At 32.9% G+C, this 13,761-nt stretch overlaps 1 protein-coding gene across 7 annotated transcripts in view; it reads left to right on the forward strand.

Moving 5' to 3' along the window:
* LOC138306692 (uncharacterized) overlaps nt 1–13,761 on the forward strand; it is a 154,418-nt gene that overhangs the window by 20,892 nt on the left and 119,765 nt on the right. For 4 of the 7 annotated variants that reach the window (XM_069247144.1, XM_069247146.1, XM_069247147.1 and 1 more), the window contains exons 8-9: nt 2,734–2,820; nt 12,237–12,320. The exons of 2 other annotated variants lie outside the window; for them this stretch is intronic. In XM_069247144.1, coding sequence (XP_069103245.1) covers nt 2,734–2,820; nt 12,237–12,320 — 171 coding nt within the window. The remainder of the gene's footprint in view (nt 1–2,733; nt 2,821–12,236; nt 12,321–13,761) is intronic. One more of the 7 variants, XM_069247149.1, reaches the window with a different exon arrangement.

Here is a 13,761-nt window from a genome sequence, read left to right on the forward strand (position 1 = left end):
ATACCACTGGTCATGTTTGATATACCTCCCTGTGTGTCACCTGTATACCACTGGTCATGTTTGATATACCTCCCTGTGTGTTACCTGTATACTACTGGTCATGTTTGATATACCTCCCTGTGTGTTACCTGTATACCACTGGTCATGTTTGATATACCTCCCTGTGTGTTACCTGTATAATACTGGTCATGTTTGATATACCTCCCTGTGTGTCACCTGTATACCACTGGTCATGTTTGATATACCTCCCTGTGTGTTACCTGTATACCACTGGTCATGTTTGATATACCTCCCTGTGTGTCACCTGTATACCACTGGTCATGTTTTATATACATCCCTGTATACCTATATAATCATGTATTTTCTTTTCAAGTGGATTTCACAAGGACCAAACCGGTCTTCTCAAGAAGCATATCAGCAACCAGTAGTGTAATCTAGGCATTTCATAATCCATTTGTTTTAAACAGGCATCAAATGCTGATATATTAGGTTATTCGTGATTAAACAGCTGGGTGTATCTCTGAATGCCAACATTTTGGATTTACCTGTAGGGTAGTTTGTTGTGACAGTGGTTATAGTCTTTTTCCTAAAAGGAGTCCCAATGCCAACAGGTAATTTTTTTAGGTAAGAGTTACCTGTGTTGAACCAATGTACTTATCTAAATGCGTATTGATTATCATACATTAATTTTTATTTCAATAAGTGTTCAGAATTAATATCAGAAACATATATACATAATATAGGTTTCTGATAATATATATAAAAATATAATATGTAACAGAATTTATGCATGAAATTAAATTCACAATGATTTTATTTCAAGAATTTTTAAGATTTCCATGATATATCTAAAATTTCTGGTATCAATCTCATTAGATTTTCAATAGATTTATACTAAAAACAAGCAAAATTCTTTGAAACCTATATTACATGGAAGTAACTTTCCCATTCAGATATCAAAGAAAAAAATCCAAAAAGAAATTATCTTCTTTCAACTTCGTGTGACACCAATTCGACTAAAATTTTGAAATAATATAAGTTCTGTGCCTGTTCGTTGAAACGTGATATTTTTCAACAATGTCTTCCCTATATGTCTTTTAAGTGACCTTATACACACACACACACATATATATATATATATATATATAAATATAGAACATGTAACATCTGCTTAAAAGAGAAAGAGTAAGTGAATTTATGTCATATATGATTTCCAAACTTTAGAAATTTATTTATTGTACTTGACTGACATTTTGTTAAGCTAACAGAACATACAATATATTTTAAAAATTGCATAAGTATGCATCATTTATCACAATCATATAATTATCCTAAGATGGTATTTCTAGATCAGCGTGATATAACATTATAATGTAAACGTATTTCATTATAGCAAAAGAGCGCCCAATATTTAACTGTTGTCCGTTTACAGCGCAGTAAAATGATATATTTTTGTGCATGTTAGAAATGACATATAAATTTTTTTCCTATGGTTGATTTTCGGTCAAACATTGTGACTAGATACAAATTGGTGTATGTATGTTCTGTAATCTTAAAACAGAAAAAGAAATAAGAAAGTTGTTAATTTGGTATTCTGAGCACTAAAAATTTGCAACATTTTGAGAATTACAAAACCTACAACATATGGACTTGAAATAAATTTGCCAGTATTGCAACATTATATCAAAACAAAAATAAACATATATAATGTGTATTAAAATTTCAGTAATAATCTTTAATCTCATTTCATTTAGTGTTTTAACATAATTAAGTGGCTTCTAAAAAATGTATCTAAAATACATAAAGAGCATTAGAAACCATTTATATATATATATTACCAATGTTTAGAAAACTATAATCAAGATGTCAAAATTTTCGACATAATCAATTTAAACTTTCTTATGACATTGTTTTTCTCCATTCATTTTCTAGCCACATGTACTTAAGGTGTACGTCTATGCGATAAAAGAAATCAACTATACCGTATGCACGGCCACAAGAAATGAAAGTTGACTAAGAATATAGACCTGGAGAACTCATATGTCAATACAGAATACCGTTACATCAAAATATACACTGTTCAAGAAACCTGTTTTTTCTGATAAAATTGAGATATGATTTGTGAAAAAAAAATTCACCTGGAACCCAAAATGCATTGTTCTTATAATAATCCACACATAGCTCCTTATTATTTCTTAGCATATTAAAGCACTGATTATCTTTAATTAATAATTTTAAGCATTACATATATATATTACATTACATAAAATACATTATATATTGTAAGGAATATATTGAAGGAATTATTTGCCAAAACCCACCAATGTTACCTATGATACTGATTGAAATACAGGTAAATCTCTAGTGAGTTTACAGGTGAAAATAAAGACAGCTTATATGAAACTGTATATAATTGCCTTCCTATTGTTTCCTAAAACAACACCTACCTATTGTTGATAAATATGTTGGCGTTCAGAGAACACCCCAAATAGCTATGTACAACTTACTCACCATGGAAATAGTTATTTTTTATTTGTATATTGTCATTGTGAGGCTGTTAGTTAATATATGGGTAGCGAATATGTTCTGTGGATGAATAAGTAAAATGATTTAAATATCGCTACATCAAGTTAATGAATCCGACACATTTTCTTTATACACAAATACAAATATAACTATTCTATTAATATCAATAAGAAATATATATCTAATGGCAATTGTTTGTTTTCTCAGACCAACAGAGAACTATTAGTAGCTATCAGGGATAATGACAAGCAAAGAGTTAAGGACTTGTTGGAAAAAGGTGCAGACCCGAACTTGGTAGGTGATAAATCATGCATACTATTAATATATATTTTTGAGAATTGTTTAATAAACTGACAAAATCTTGGACTAGTGGCAAGTATATCAAATAAACCAACTCTGTCTCTGACGATTTGTCAACACATACAAGCACCTCATTTCAGCATGTTGAAAGGCTTGTTTGAAATTGCAACTTGTAATAATTACAGTCTGTGGTGGATTGATAATACATTATGAAATACCGTTCATGTCAGAAACAAGATATTTAACGTGTTTTTTATCACGTCAATAAATATTTTATCATGTTAACATTTAACGCGTTAAGCTTGACAACCAATCAGAAACGTCGATAGGTTAGCACACAGAGAACTGCTTTTCGCTTGTGAATAGAAAGTTAATAGAAAAAAATATATCGATGGCTCATGGGTTTCCAACGATGCGTCATTCTAGCATTATTTTCTCCGTGCACCCGAAATGAAACTACTTTTCCAGCAGAAAAGAAATTGGCTACACTAAAGTCAATTTGATTGATTTTGGAAAATTGTTCAGTGGTAAGAAACGTGGTTAAGAGCGTTTTGGTTTCGCTTTTCGTCTCTGTATGCTTTACTGGCCTTGTAATTATTTAAGTACTGATGAAACCAAAATCGAATGATTCTGAAACAAAAATTAGATTGTGAAATGAGATAGAGACTGATAATGGTGAAAAAACTTAATAAGTTATTTTGAAACGCATTTTAATTGTTTCAGTAAACTTGGACCAACTAGGACAATTTTCGTAGCTCAAGTTGGTTCAAGGAAAGCTTTGCGTATAATTAATGTTATGTATATACATTTAGATATCGTGATTTTGATATAGAATCTTAATTATTTGTCGTTGACACATGATGTCTGGTTTCTATACACTATAAACAAACAATAAAATATATTTGAATTCAGAGTACGTTTTGTCAGAATCATATAACATGTCCACCAAGATGGCAAATTTTATTATCGGTGGTCTTCTGCTAATTGTTGATCAAACGATCTCATGAAACAACGTCTCTAATTGGTTAGCTTAGTTTTGTAAAACTTTAACGCGTTAACAATACAAATGTTATGTTAAACGCGTTCAACTTAAAAAGTGTTTAACGCGTTAAATGTTAACGCTTGGAAAGTGTATAGCCTTTAACGCGTTAACAGTATAAACCCGTGATTTCAACCAAAGGTTACTCAACTTGAATCCTCGATAGATTGACTACGTCACGCGCAATTTGAAGAAGCTGGATTGTATATAATATGTATACTGATCATCATTATCAAATGTTTTAGTACTGGACTGATCGTGCGATTGGGAAACATGCCATTTACTAATATTTATGTTTGGTAATATACGTGTATGCAAATACAAGTGTAGCAAAGTTATATTGTTAACGTAATATACCGTATCCCTTTGACCATGCACATGCTGTTGATGATACAGTGTGGTTTCATGTAAGCTTTACATACACGTTCAGATGACGTCGCATTATTTACATGGTGCGTCGACACTGTACAACACTGTACTGTTCCCAAATACATAGTAGTGTATTGTCAAAGTTTTTGTTGGTTTCGTTATAAATAAAATGGATAAGATATGAAAGATGGCAACACTATTTTAGTTGGATGATCAAATATCGACATTTTCGATCCAACAATATGCCTTTATTTCCTTGACCGTTTTGATGGTTTACTTCGCCGATATATAAGGTTATCTTTTGAAAGGCCAATTGCCTGTCGTCATAGAAAGGATTCCCGATATATCCCGTTACACTGACAAAGGACTTAACGCATGATTTCTGGAAACTAGGTTTCCGCTCATGCTCAGAGTAATCATCATTGTTCTCATTGAGAATCGGGACACCATGTTGTTCAAAGTTTGAAGAAAGCATGAAACTTTGCATATAGCTTCTTTAGGTTTTATGGTTTCAGGAAAAAATGGACCCCAAACAATCATGGCACATGATGGCCGCCATATTGGTTTTCAAAATGGCCTTCAATTACCACCTTCTACTACCCAATATCTCACTTTCTTAAGAAGCTAGACCCAAGCTTTAAAGGTCTATAACCATATTATTGATAATTAAGAACATTCTTGTAGTGTTCACATTAATGAAGAAGGACCACTATGTTGTATTTCAAAATGGCCGCCGACGTATGCGGCTATATCTATATCTGTATATAATACATAAAACTGGTCAAGCTGGCTTTAAAGAAATAAACACCTGCATATTACATAGTGAGAGTATTTATACCTTTGTACAGTTTGATACAAAAATAATTTGAATTTGAATTTTAAAATGACCGCCATTTTGAAATTCAAGGAAGTTAACACTCTTGAAATGTTAATACCTATGAGATAACTTGATTGTTATTGGAATAATTCCCTGTATTGCAACTCTACAGGCGTCATCAGTAGATCATCTTTTATGGGTTTTGTCGCCTCCTCAACTGGAAAATCTTCAAAGTCGCAAGTCAACTGCGATTGGTCAAATTACTGCTTATCTGCGGATAACATCAAGTTCATACCTTATCACTTCTACTGTAAACAGTCGTGCGCCTTCTTTCTATTATGACGGTACATTCATCGTGATTTCTAGTCGCTGCCCTTGACTTCCAGTATTGGAAATAGCTTTTAAGTTGAGCATGCAGGAAACATGAACACCCATTCCTGCATTCTAGTCCATTGATATCTTTCTTTATACGTCTTATTCCCCCTTTCAAATCCTAACTCATATTGAACAGTCAATTCATCCATAACAACGTCTGATGTGACCAGCTGAGAACATCTGGACACATTTGACTATCGTGTCTGAGGAAACAATTAAACTTATTTATCATGTGTATGCATGTATTCCTTCATCAGGTCATACAGACGTCTGTCATCCATTTAGTGGCTACGGGTTCTTTGTCTCTTCACCTTTCAAGAGGCCAATTTACATCCTCTTAGGGCGACCGCTATACTTTCTTTGTAGGATTGTAGTTCTCGCAAGAGTTCCTGCAGTACAATCAGTAGCGCGCACTATCTATCCCACTTTTTCGTCACATACCGATATCAACCAGAACTAATTTCGACAAGGTTCCATATGACCAATATCCAGTTAGTTTTCTGAACATGTGGTTCCCAATCCTATTTATACTCTACATCATCTTCAGAGTGTGCATCTAGTTTTAATGACCATACATACTTTCTCTTTGAAGGCTTACTGTTCTCCTGTTCTCTATCGCTGTGATTTTTTCCGCAAGCCGCGATGCCATATGCATGTTCTACCGATGGTGGCTATGGGTTTTAGGTTGATTAATTTGCATATGCTGCACTGCTAGAATATCGTTTTATCTTTGTGCTTAATTTAACACTATCACCGAAGAGAAGGTTGACGGAATCGTTGTGGACAGAATTTGCGTACTTCTGACTTCGGGCACGCTTCGGCGGCATTCTGGGGAGCTCGAAGCGCGAAAATGGTAGAATACCTTCTGCACTATCATCTGTCTAGCCTTCGCCAATTGTTTTCTCATAAGCTAGTAATTGGATTGGCAGTTCTTGCTCGGATGTTCAGCTAACATTTGTAAAACATTGACATAAAGGTATTCTTACTATTTTCATAAAGACTTGTTTGTGTTTAATTCTAGTGCCATTACTGTCAAATTGATAGACGTACCATAAGTGGCCATGTCATACGAAGAAAATCTCTTTAAGTGATGTCTCTTGATGAGTCGTTCAGGATTGTATCGAAGCAATTTCCCTGATATTCTATCTGATTATCAACAATAAAAGGAATATCTTCCACTGTATCCACATACAATCTATTGAGAAAGAATTTCCCTGGGTATGAACGTGATTATACAATAATATCCTTAAATTTGGTACTTCTGCTTGTAGGTCTGATTAATAGGTGAATCTCTCGGATGCCTTTCAAATGGATTTCGTTTATATATTTTCTGACAATTCCCTTTTTGTGGTCAGGGATAGTGATATGGTATTATCCATATGCATTAAATAGGTGAAGTCATAATAATCCAGTTGAAGCTGTAAATGCCTTTTTGCTATAACGAACGGTTATATTCGCTAGCCGTCATTAAGATTCTTATTACTCTGGCAATTGGATTTTGTTGTTTAGAATCAGAATCTTGCCGCTCTCTACAGTTTATCCGACATCCTATCTTTCTTCCAAATGACATTTTCAAGTCTACACATTATCTTTGATAAGGTTATGGCACAACTTGTGTTTGAAGACGGTATAAAGTATACATAAAACTCATTTGTGATTTTTTTCTAACTTAATATGAACATGTTCTTACCTGAATGACAAACATTGTCATCGTTAAATTTTATTCTAGGACTATAATTATCATGAATGATAAGGAATCAATGTAGTTAAAGGTCGGCTAACTGTCCAAAAGGATGAAATGGTTAAAAATTTACTAATAGCCGTAGTTAAGGTCAACCACAGTGTGTTTATAAGGACGATATCGGGAGTGATAAACGACTCGCGTTGTGGAAATCAACGTTTACATTACAATTGGTTCAGAAATTAATGCTTAGTGTAATATTTACAGAAGTTAATAATATTTGAGACCCAAGTTTGAAAGTAATGTTTTAGAAATGATCAGACGTTTTGGTTAATATATGTACCTTTTATATAATGCTGCCGGACATATTGAATTTCAGATTAATGGCCATTTTGAAATTAAAATAAGAATCGAATCACTGTGTATCAAACGCTACAAACTATAAATACCCACCATATATACAGATATTTTATTTGCTTAAAGTCAGCTTAGCAAATTAATATATTATTATTATATACATACTATATAGGTACATGTAATACATTTGGCAGCCGTCTTGGAATACAAAATGGCGGCCTTTCTACATGAAGTTCACCACTACCAGAATAATCCTAAGTATTAATGATAATACAGATTGATAATATGGGTGTAGATGTTTAAGAGTGTTAACTTGATGTTTTTTGGGTTTTTTTTTTTGTTTTTTTTTTTTTTTTTTTTTTTTTTGCTCGATCACATACAGAATGAAATACGGAAACAACTTAAACAGCCATCTTCGATGTTAAAATGGCGGCAATAATAATTTAAGAATCAAACTATTTATGTATCAAACATTTCAAAAGTATAGATACTCTCGCTATATTTGCGATTTGTTTATTTGCTTAAATTGAGATTTGCCAAAATAAGATATATTACATAATGATATAGCTTGCACAGTTGGTAGCAATCTTGAAGTACAAAATTGCGCTCCATCTACATGAAGTTTAAAACTACCAGAATGTTCCTTAGTATTGCTTATATGGGTGTAGTCGTTTTAAGCTTGAGTTTAGCTGGTATAGAACGTGAAATATGGGTAGCACAAGGTGGTTTTTGGTTGCCATTTTGAAAATCAATATGGCGCCCGCCAGGAGCCGTGATTTTTAGGGTTGATTTTTTTCTGAAACCTTATGTCCAAAAGAAGCCAGATGCAAAGTTTCATGTCGCAAACGAAAAGCAAAATAAAAGCGTGGCCGGACGGCCAGATTGTAATAATAATTGTTGATCGATAGATCGCAAGCTTAGTGAGCCGGACTTAGAAAGCAGTGCTTATTTTGATTTTGATTTAGTACGAGTTACATGTAAATTATTAGTATGATATACTACCTTAGAAATAAATTGTATTAGAAATATCCCGTTTACTTCAGTTTCTGATGCAAAGGTCTCCTCCCATATACAAGTACCTTATGACTGTAGAAAAGAAAGTATCAAAAGACAAGTGGTATTCTGTTTTATTTTCGAAATATATGCACTTTTCAAGACAGCTATCAACATTTGCTCATTTTCGCATATAAGGGGGTGAGGGCACTTAAAATAGTATTTTTATTATCTTCTTCCTGTTTGCTATGGAAACTATTACCCATATATGGATATGTTATTGTAGGAATAGCATCACAATTATGAATTCTGATATTTACAAATATTGAAGATATTCTATGTACCTCTGTATAACTCTAAGGTTTCTGATTCGACATCCATATGTGACACCTTCATGTTTCCCGGACTCTCCAGTTTCACACATGGAATCTGAAGTCTCATTCACGTTGATTCGTTTGAAACAACTCCGAATTGTTCTTATTAGTGACTAAGATTGTAATCTGAGCCCGGTAACCCTGCTGGTTCTGGTCAGGATCCATATACATTATGGTGTCGCTTCTGCGCTCTTAGTACTTTCTTCTTTTGCGATTCCTAGATATTCAGTGAAGTACAAATTTGTTGTTTTTATCCAATTATTTTCTTCTTATGTAAAGATAATTCAATCTAACAATTTGCGGAGGAAAATGTTGTTACCTTTCATACATACAATTTGACACTTGGTCTAATATGTTTTCTACTCGGATACAATTTTCGGGAGGATCAGACCTAGAACAAGGTAGTCGTCGGCCAAACTTATTGTGGATTTTGTGCTGAAGTATTCATTTCAATCAGAAACTATTTTGTTATTTCTCAATTGCATATGGTAATCTTACATATAAAACATACTAGGTGAATGAATGGGATGGTTAATCAAGTATCAGCTTTAATGATTAAGAAGGTGAATATTGGATGTGTGATTAAGTGTTTTGATGACAAAACGCTTATGGTTAATTCTACCAAAAAATGATCACCAATCATTTGGTCACAAAAACAGGATCCCCTCTGGCTTGGTCACACGAACAGCTCAAATAAAGACAATTTTCAGCTAATTCTGTCAAACATATAGGACATGCAAGATATTTCTATACAGCCTGTTTTAAGATGAAACAATTTAGCGACTGTCATGAAGTTGACTTCAATATATGATCACTGATGGAAGGATTCAGATTCGAGTCTTTAAATATCATGGTACTTATCGGGTTGAATCTTTACCTACCATGGTTTCTTTCATTTGGTCATATCCCATGCCTGCAGATAATGTAAGAACCTATTTAATACTGATGTTTAATTTACCGTAGATTGTTGGTTTCAATCTCCAAACAATCTAGTTATATACATTTCATACATTCCCTGTCCTTGTTCTTTTGACTTTTATGGAAATCAATTAATATCGTTTTGCTTCAATGAACAATTGTACTATTAGAAGTGCGGCATATGGTCAAAAATAGGAAAATCGTTCATTTTTATGATACAGGCATATACCTTGGCATGCAAGTAGTTATGACTATTTAAAAGAGAATAAGGGCAGGAGCCATCCCAAATAGTGCCTACTTCCGGTATTTTTCAAGATGGTCTGCATTTTCATGGTGAAACTAAGAAAACTAGTGAAATAACAAGCTGCACCTTTTGATAAAAGCATGAAAGTTGGCATGTCAGTAGCTAAGACAACCAAAAAAGGAATTAAACAGTAAACCATTGAAAAAAGTATCTTCTTCCGGTATTTTTTAATATGGCCGCCATTTTTGTAGGCGAAAGTTAGAGGAGTAACGAAATAACACGCTGCACGTTTTTATAAAAACATAAAAAATGGGATGTGAGTAGCCAAGGCAATCAAAATAAGATAAAAGCCGAAAGCCATTCACAATAGTACCTACTTCCGATATTATTCGATTATTCGATGTTTCTGTAGGCAAAATTAGTAGCTGGCATTTTCGTACATAATATACGGAGAAGTTATAATATGACAGACTGCAGGTTTTCATAAAAACATAACCAATTGGCATGTGAGCATCTAAGACAATCAAAATTAGATTTAAAACCAGGCGTCACAGAAAAAAGTACCTACTTCCGGTATTATTCAAAATAACGTTTATTTTCAAAGGCAAAACTAGCTGGCATGTTTGTAGACAATACCCGGAGAAGCCAAAGACAATCAAAATAAGATTTAAAACGGGAGCCATTGAACAACAAATGCCTACTGACGGTATGTTTTTTTTCAATATGGGCGCCATCATGGTCAGTAAAAGGTAGAATGAAAACCAGATGTAAATATTTTGTTTTGTGGGATATTGTTTTAAAAGATGATTGATGCATTGATGGAAGGCATATATCCTCCAAAACAAAATATTTACATCTGGTTTTCATTCCACCTTTTACTACCATGATGACGCCCATATTGAAAAAAAAAATACCGGAAGTAGGTATTTTTTGTTCAATGGCTCCCGTTTTAAATTTTATTTTGATTGTCTTTGGCTACTAAAATGCCAATTTTTATGCTTTTATAAAATATTGCAGTTTGATATTTCATATCTTCTGGCATGTTTGTATTGTCTACAAACATGCCAGCTAGTTTTGCCTTTGAAAATGAACATTATTTTGAATACTTGAAAAAGGAGCTGACGTAAATAAAGTTAGTGTCTAAACATATTTTTATACATACACATATGTACGACTTATTCATTATATTGACCGGAAATAAATTATTTGTTTTGTTACTCTCAGTAGGTAATTTTCAGATCTGGCCGAATTCAGTGCCATAAGCAGAATTACTTTACCTCTTTAAAACGAAAATAGTGCAAATGTTATCAAGCAATCGAAAACATGTTAGTTACAGTTCTATCGTTTTAACCCGTTTATTATTATAATTAACCTTTAAAAACACCGGTTCAAGCTCATCAGCTTACTTTATCTCGCCGAACAAAAACCAAATTGCATTGAACTCGCTAATTGTTTTCTTTAAAAATCAGAAAATAGTGCAAAAGTAGAGTTGTCGAAATTCTTTTTATATTTGTTCACATTTTTTTCTAATTAAAACATGTGTTAGGTGTTTTATTTCTATCAAAGCATCAACAGACTATTGTATTCAGTCTTTTCCTCGACGTAAGTTGAGAAAATGCATTTTTTATTTTCATTTTGGCATTGGATTGTATTCTTCTTATTTATACTCTTTCGTTTTCTTTCTCACTTTACTAGAGCTAATAAAAATACTATTGTATACTTGTTATAATGCTAAACCTTTCTTCCAATCTCGTTTTCTCTCCCTCTACCTGTGGAGAGTTAATAAAAAAAACTGGTGTTAGTTAGTGAATATGGAATAATTACCAAATATAAATAAAAACTGAAAAAAATAAACAATACAAAATGAAGGATGAGAAACTATTTTCACCACGGACAAAAGTTTCCAGCGGTTACAGGTCCCCAATCTACATGGATAATCTTAATTCCATACAAAGAAAAATGGTTGCCGGATTTACCGATATGTTATCCGCTTCGTATGTTATACAAGAAGTAACAATTTTAATGTAAAATGACAAGATGCTAGAGCACGATTACGTCAACATGTGTAGAACAAGCCTAACGTAGACACTTCGATGTGTCTATTTTTAGCCAGTCACATTGCTTGATATATTTTTCTTTAGAAGCATACAAATATATATCACAACCAGCTTTAGATTCTAAAAAAAGATATTTACATGACAGTGAATCATATTTTTAATTTATTATGTCATGTCCGTTTCTAGGGAAATGTCGTGGAGGAAGCGGCTTGGAAAGGACGCAAAGACATCTTGACACTGTTACTTGAGAAAGGAGCCGACGTAAATAAAGTTAGTGTCTAAACATATTTCTATAGATGCACATGTGTACGATATATTCATTATGTTGATCGGACATAAATTATTTGTTAATCTCCGTAGGTACATGTAATTTTTAGATCTTGCCGAATTCAGTGACATTAGCGGAATTACTTTACCTCTTTTAAACGAAAATAGTACAAATGTTATCAAGCTATTGAAAACATGTTAGTTACAGCTCTATCGTTTTAACCCGTTTATTATTATAATTGACCTTTCAAAAACACCAGTTTATTCTCATAAGCTTACTGTATATCGCCGAACAAAAACAAGTTGTATTGCACTCGCTATTTGTTTTCTTAAAAAATCAGAAAATAGTGCAAAAGTTTACGTGTCGAAATTGCTTTTATATTTTCAACATTTCTTTTCTTCTATGTAAAACATGTGTTTGGAATTTTCATTTCTATCAAAAACATCAACAGACTATTGTATTCAGTCTTTTCCTCGACATAAAATGAGAAAATGCATTTTTTATTTTCATTTTGGCATTGGGTTGTATTCTCCTGATTTATACTCTTTCGTTTCTTTCTCACTTTACTAGAGCTAATAAAAATACTATTATATACTTGTTATAATGCTAAACCTTTCATCCAATATCGTTTCCTCTCCCTCTGTCTGTGGCGAGTTAATAAAGACCTGTGTTAGTTAGTGAATGTGGAATAATTACCAAATATAAATAAAAACTGAAAAAAATAAACAATAAAAAATGAAGGATAAGAAACTATTTCCACCACGAAAAAAAAGTTTCCAGCGGTTAGAGGCCCCCAACCTACGTGGATAATCTAGATTCTATACAAGGTAAAATGATCTCCGGATTTACCGATATGTTATCTGTTTCGTATGTTATACCAGAAGTAACAATTTTAATGTAAAATAACCACATGTTAGAGCACGATTACGTCAACATTTGTAGAACAAGCTATCGTACGTAGATACTTCGATATGTCTATTTTAGCCAGTCACATTGTTTGATATATTGTTATTTAGAGACATACAAATATATATCACAACGAGCTTTAGTTTCTAAAAAAAAGATATTTACATGACAGTGAATCATATTTTTCATTTATTATGTCATGTTATTTCTAGGGAAATGTCGTGGAGTCAGCAGCTTGGGGAGGAGACAAAGACACCTTGACACTGGTACTTGAGAAAGGAGCTGACGTAAATAAAGTTAGTGTCTAAACATATTTCTATAGATACATATGTGTACGACTTATTTATTATGTTGATCGGAAATAAATTATTTGTTTTGTTACTCTCAGTAGGTAATTTTCAGATCTGGCCGAATTCAGTGACATTAGCGGAATTACTTTACCTCTTTAAAACGAAAACAGTACAAATGTTATCAAGCTATTGAAAACATGTTAGTTACAGCTCTATCGTTTTAACCCGTTTATTATTATAATTAACC

The sequence above is a fragment of the Argopecten irradians genome, chromosome 13 (genome assembly GCF_041381155.1).
Source record: "Argopecten irradians isolate NY chromosome 13, Ai_NY, whole genome shotgun sequence".
NCBI classification, from domain to species: Eukaryota; Metazoa; Mollusca; class Bivalvia; order Pectinida; family Pectinidae; genus Argopecten; species Argopecten irradians.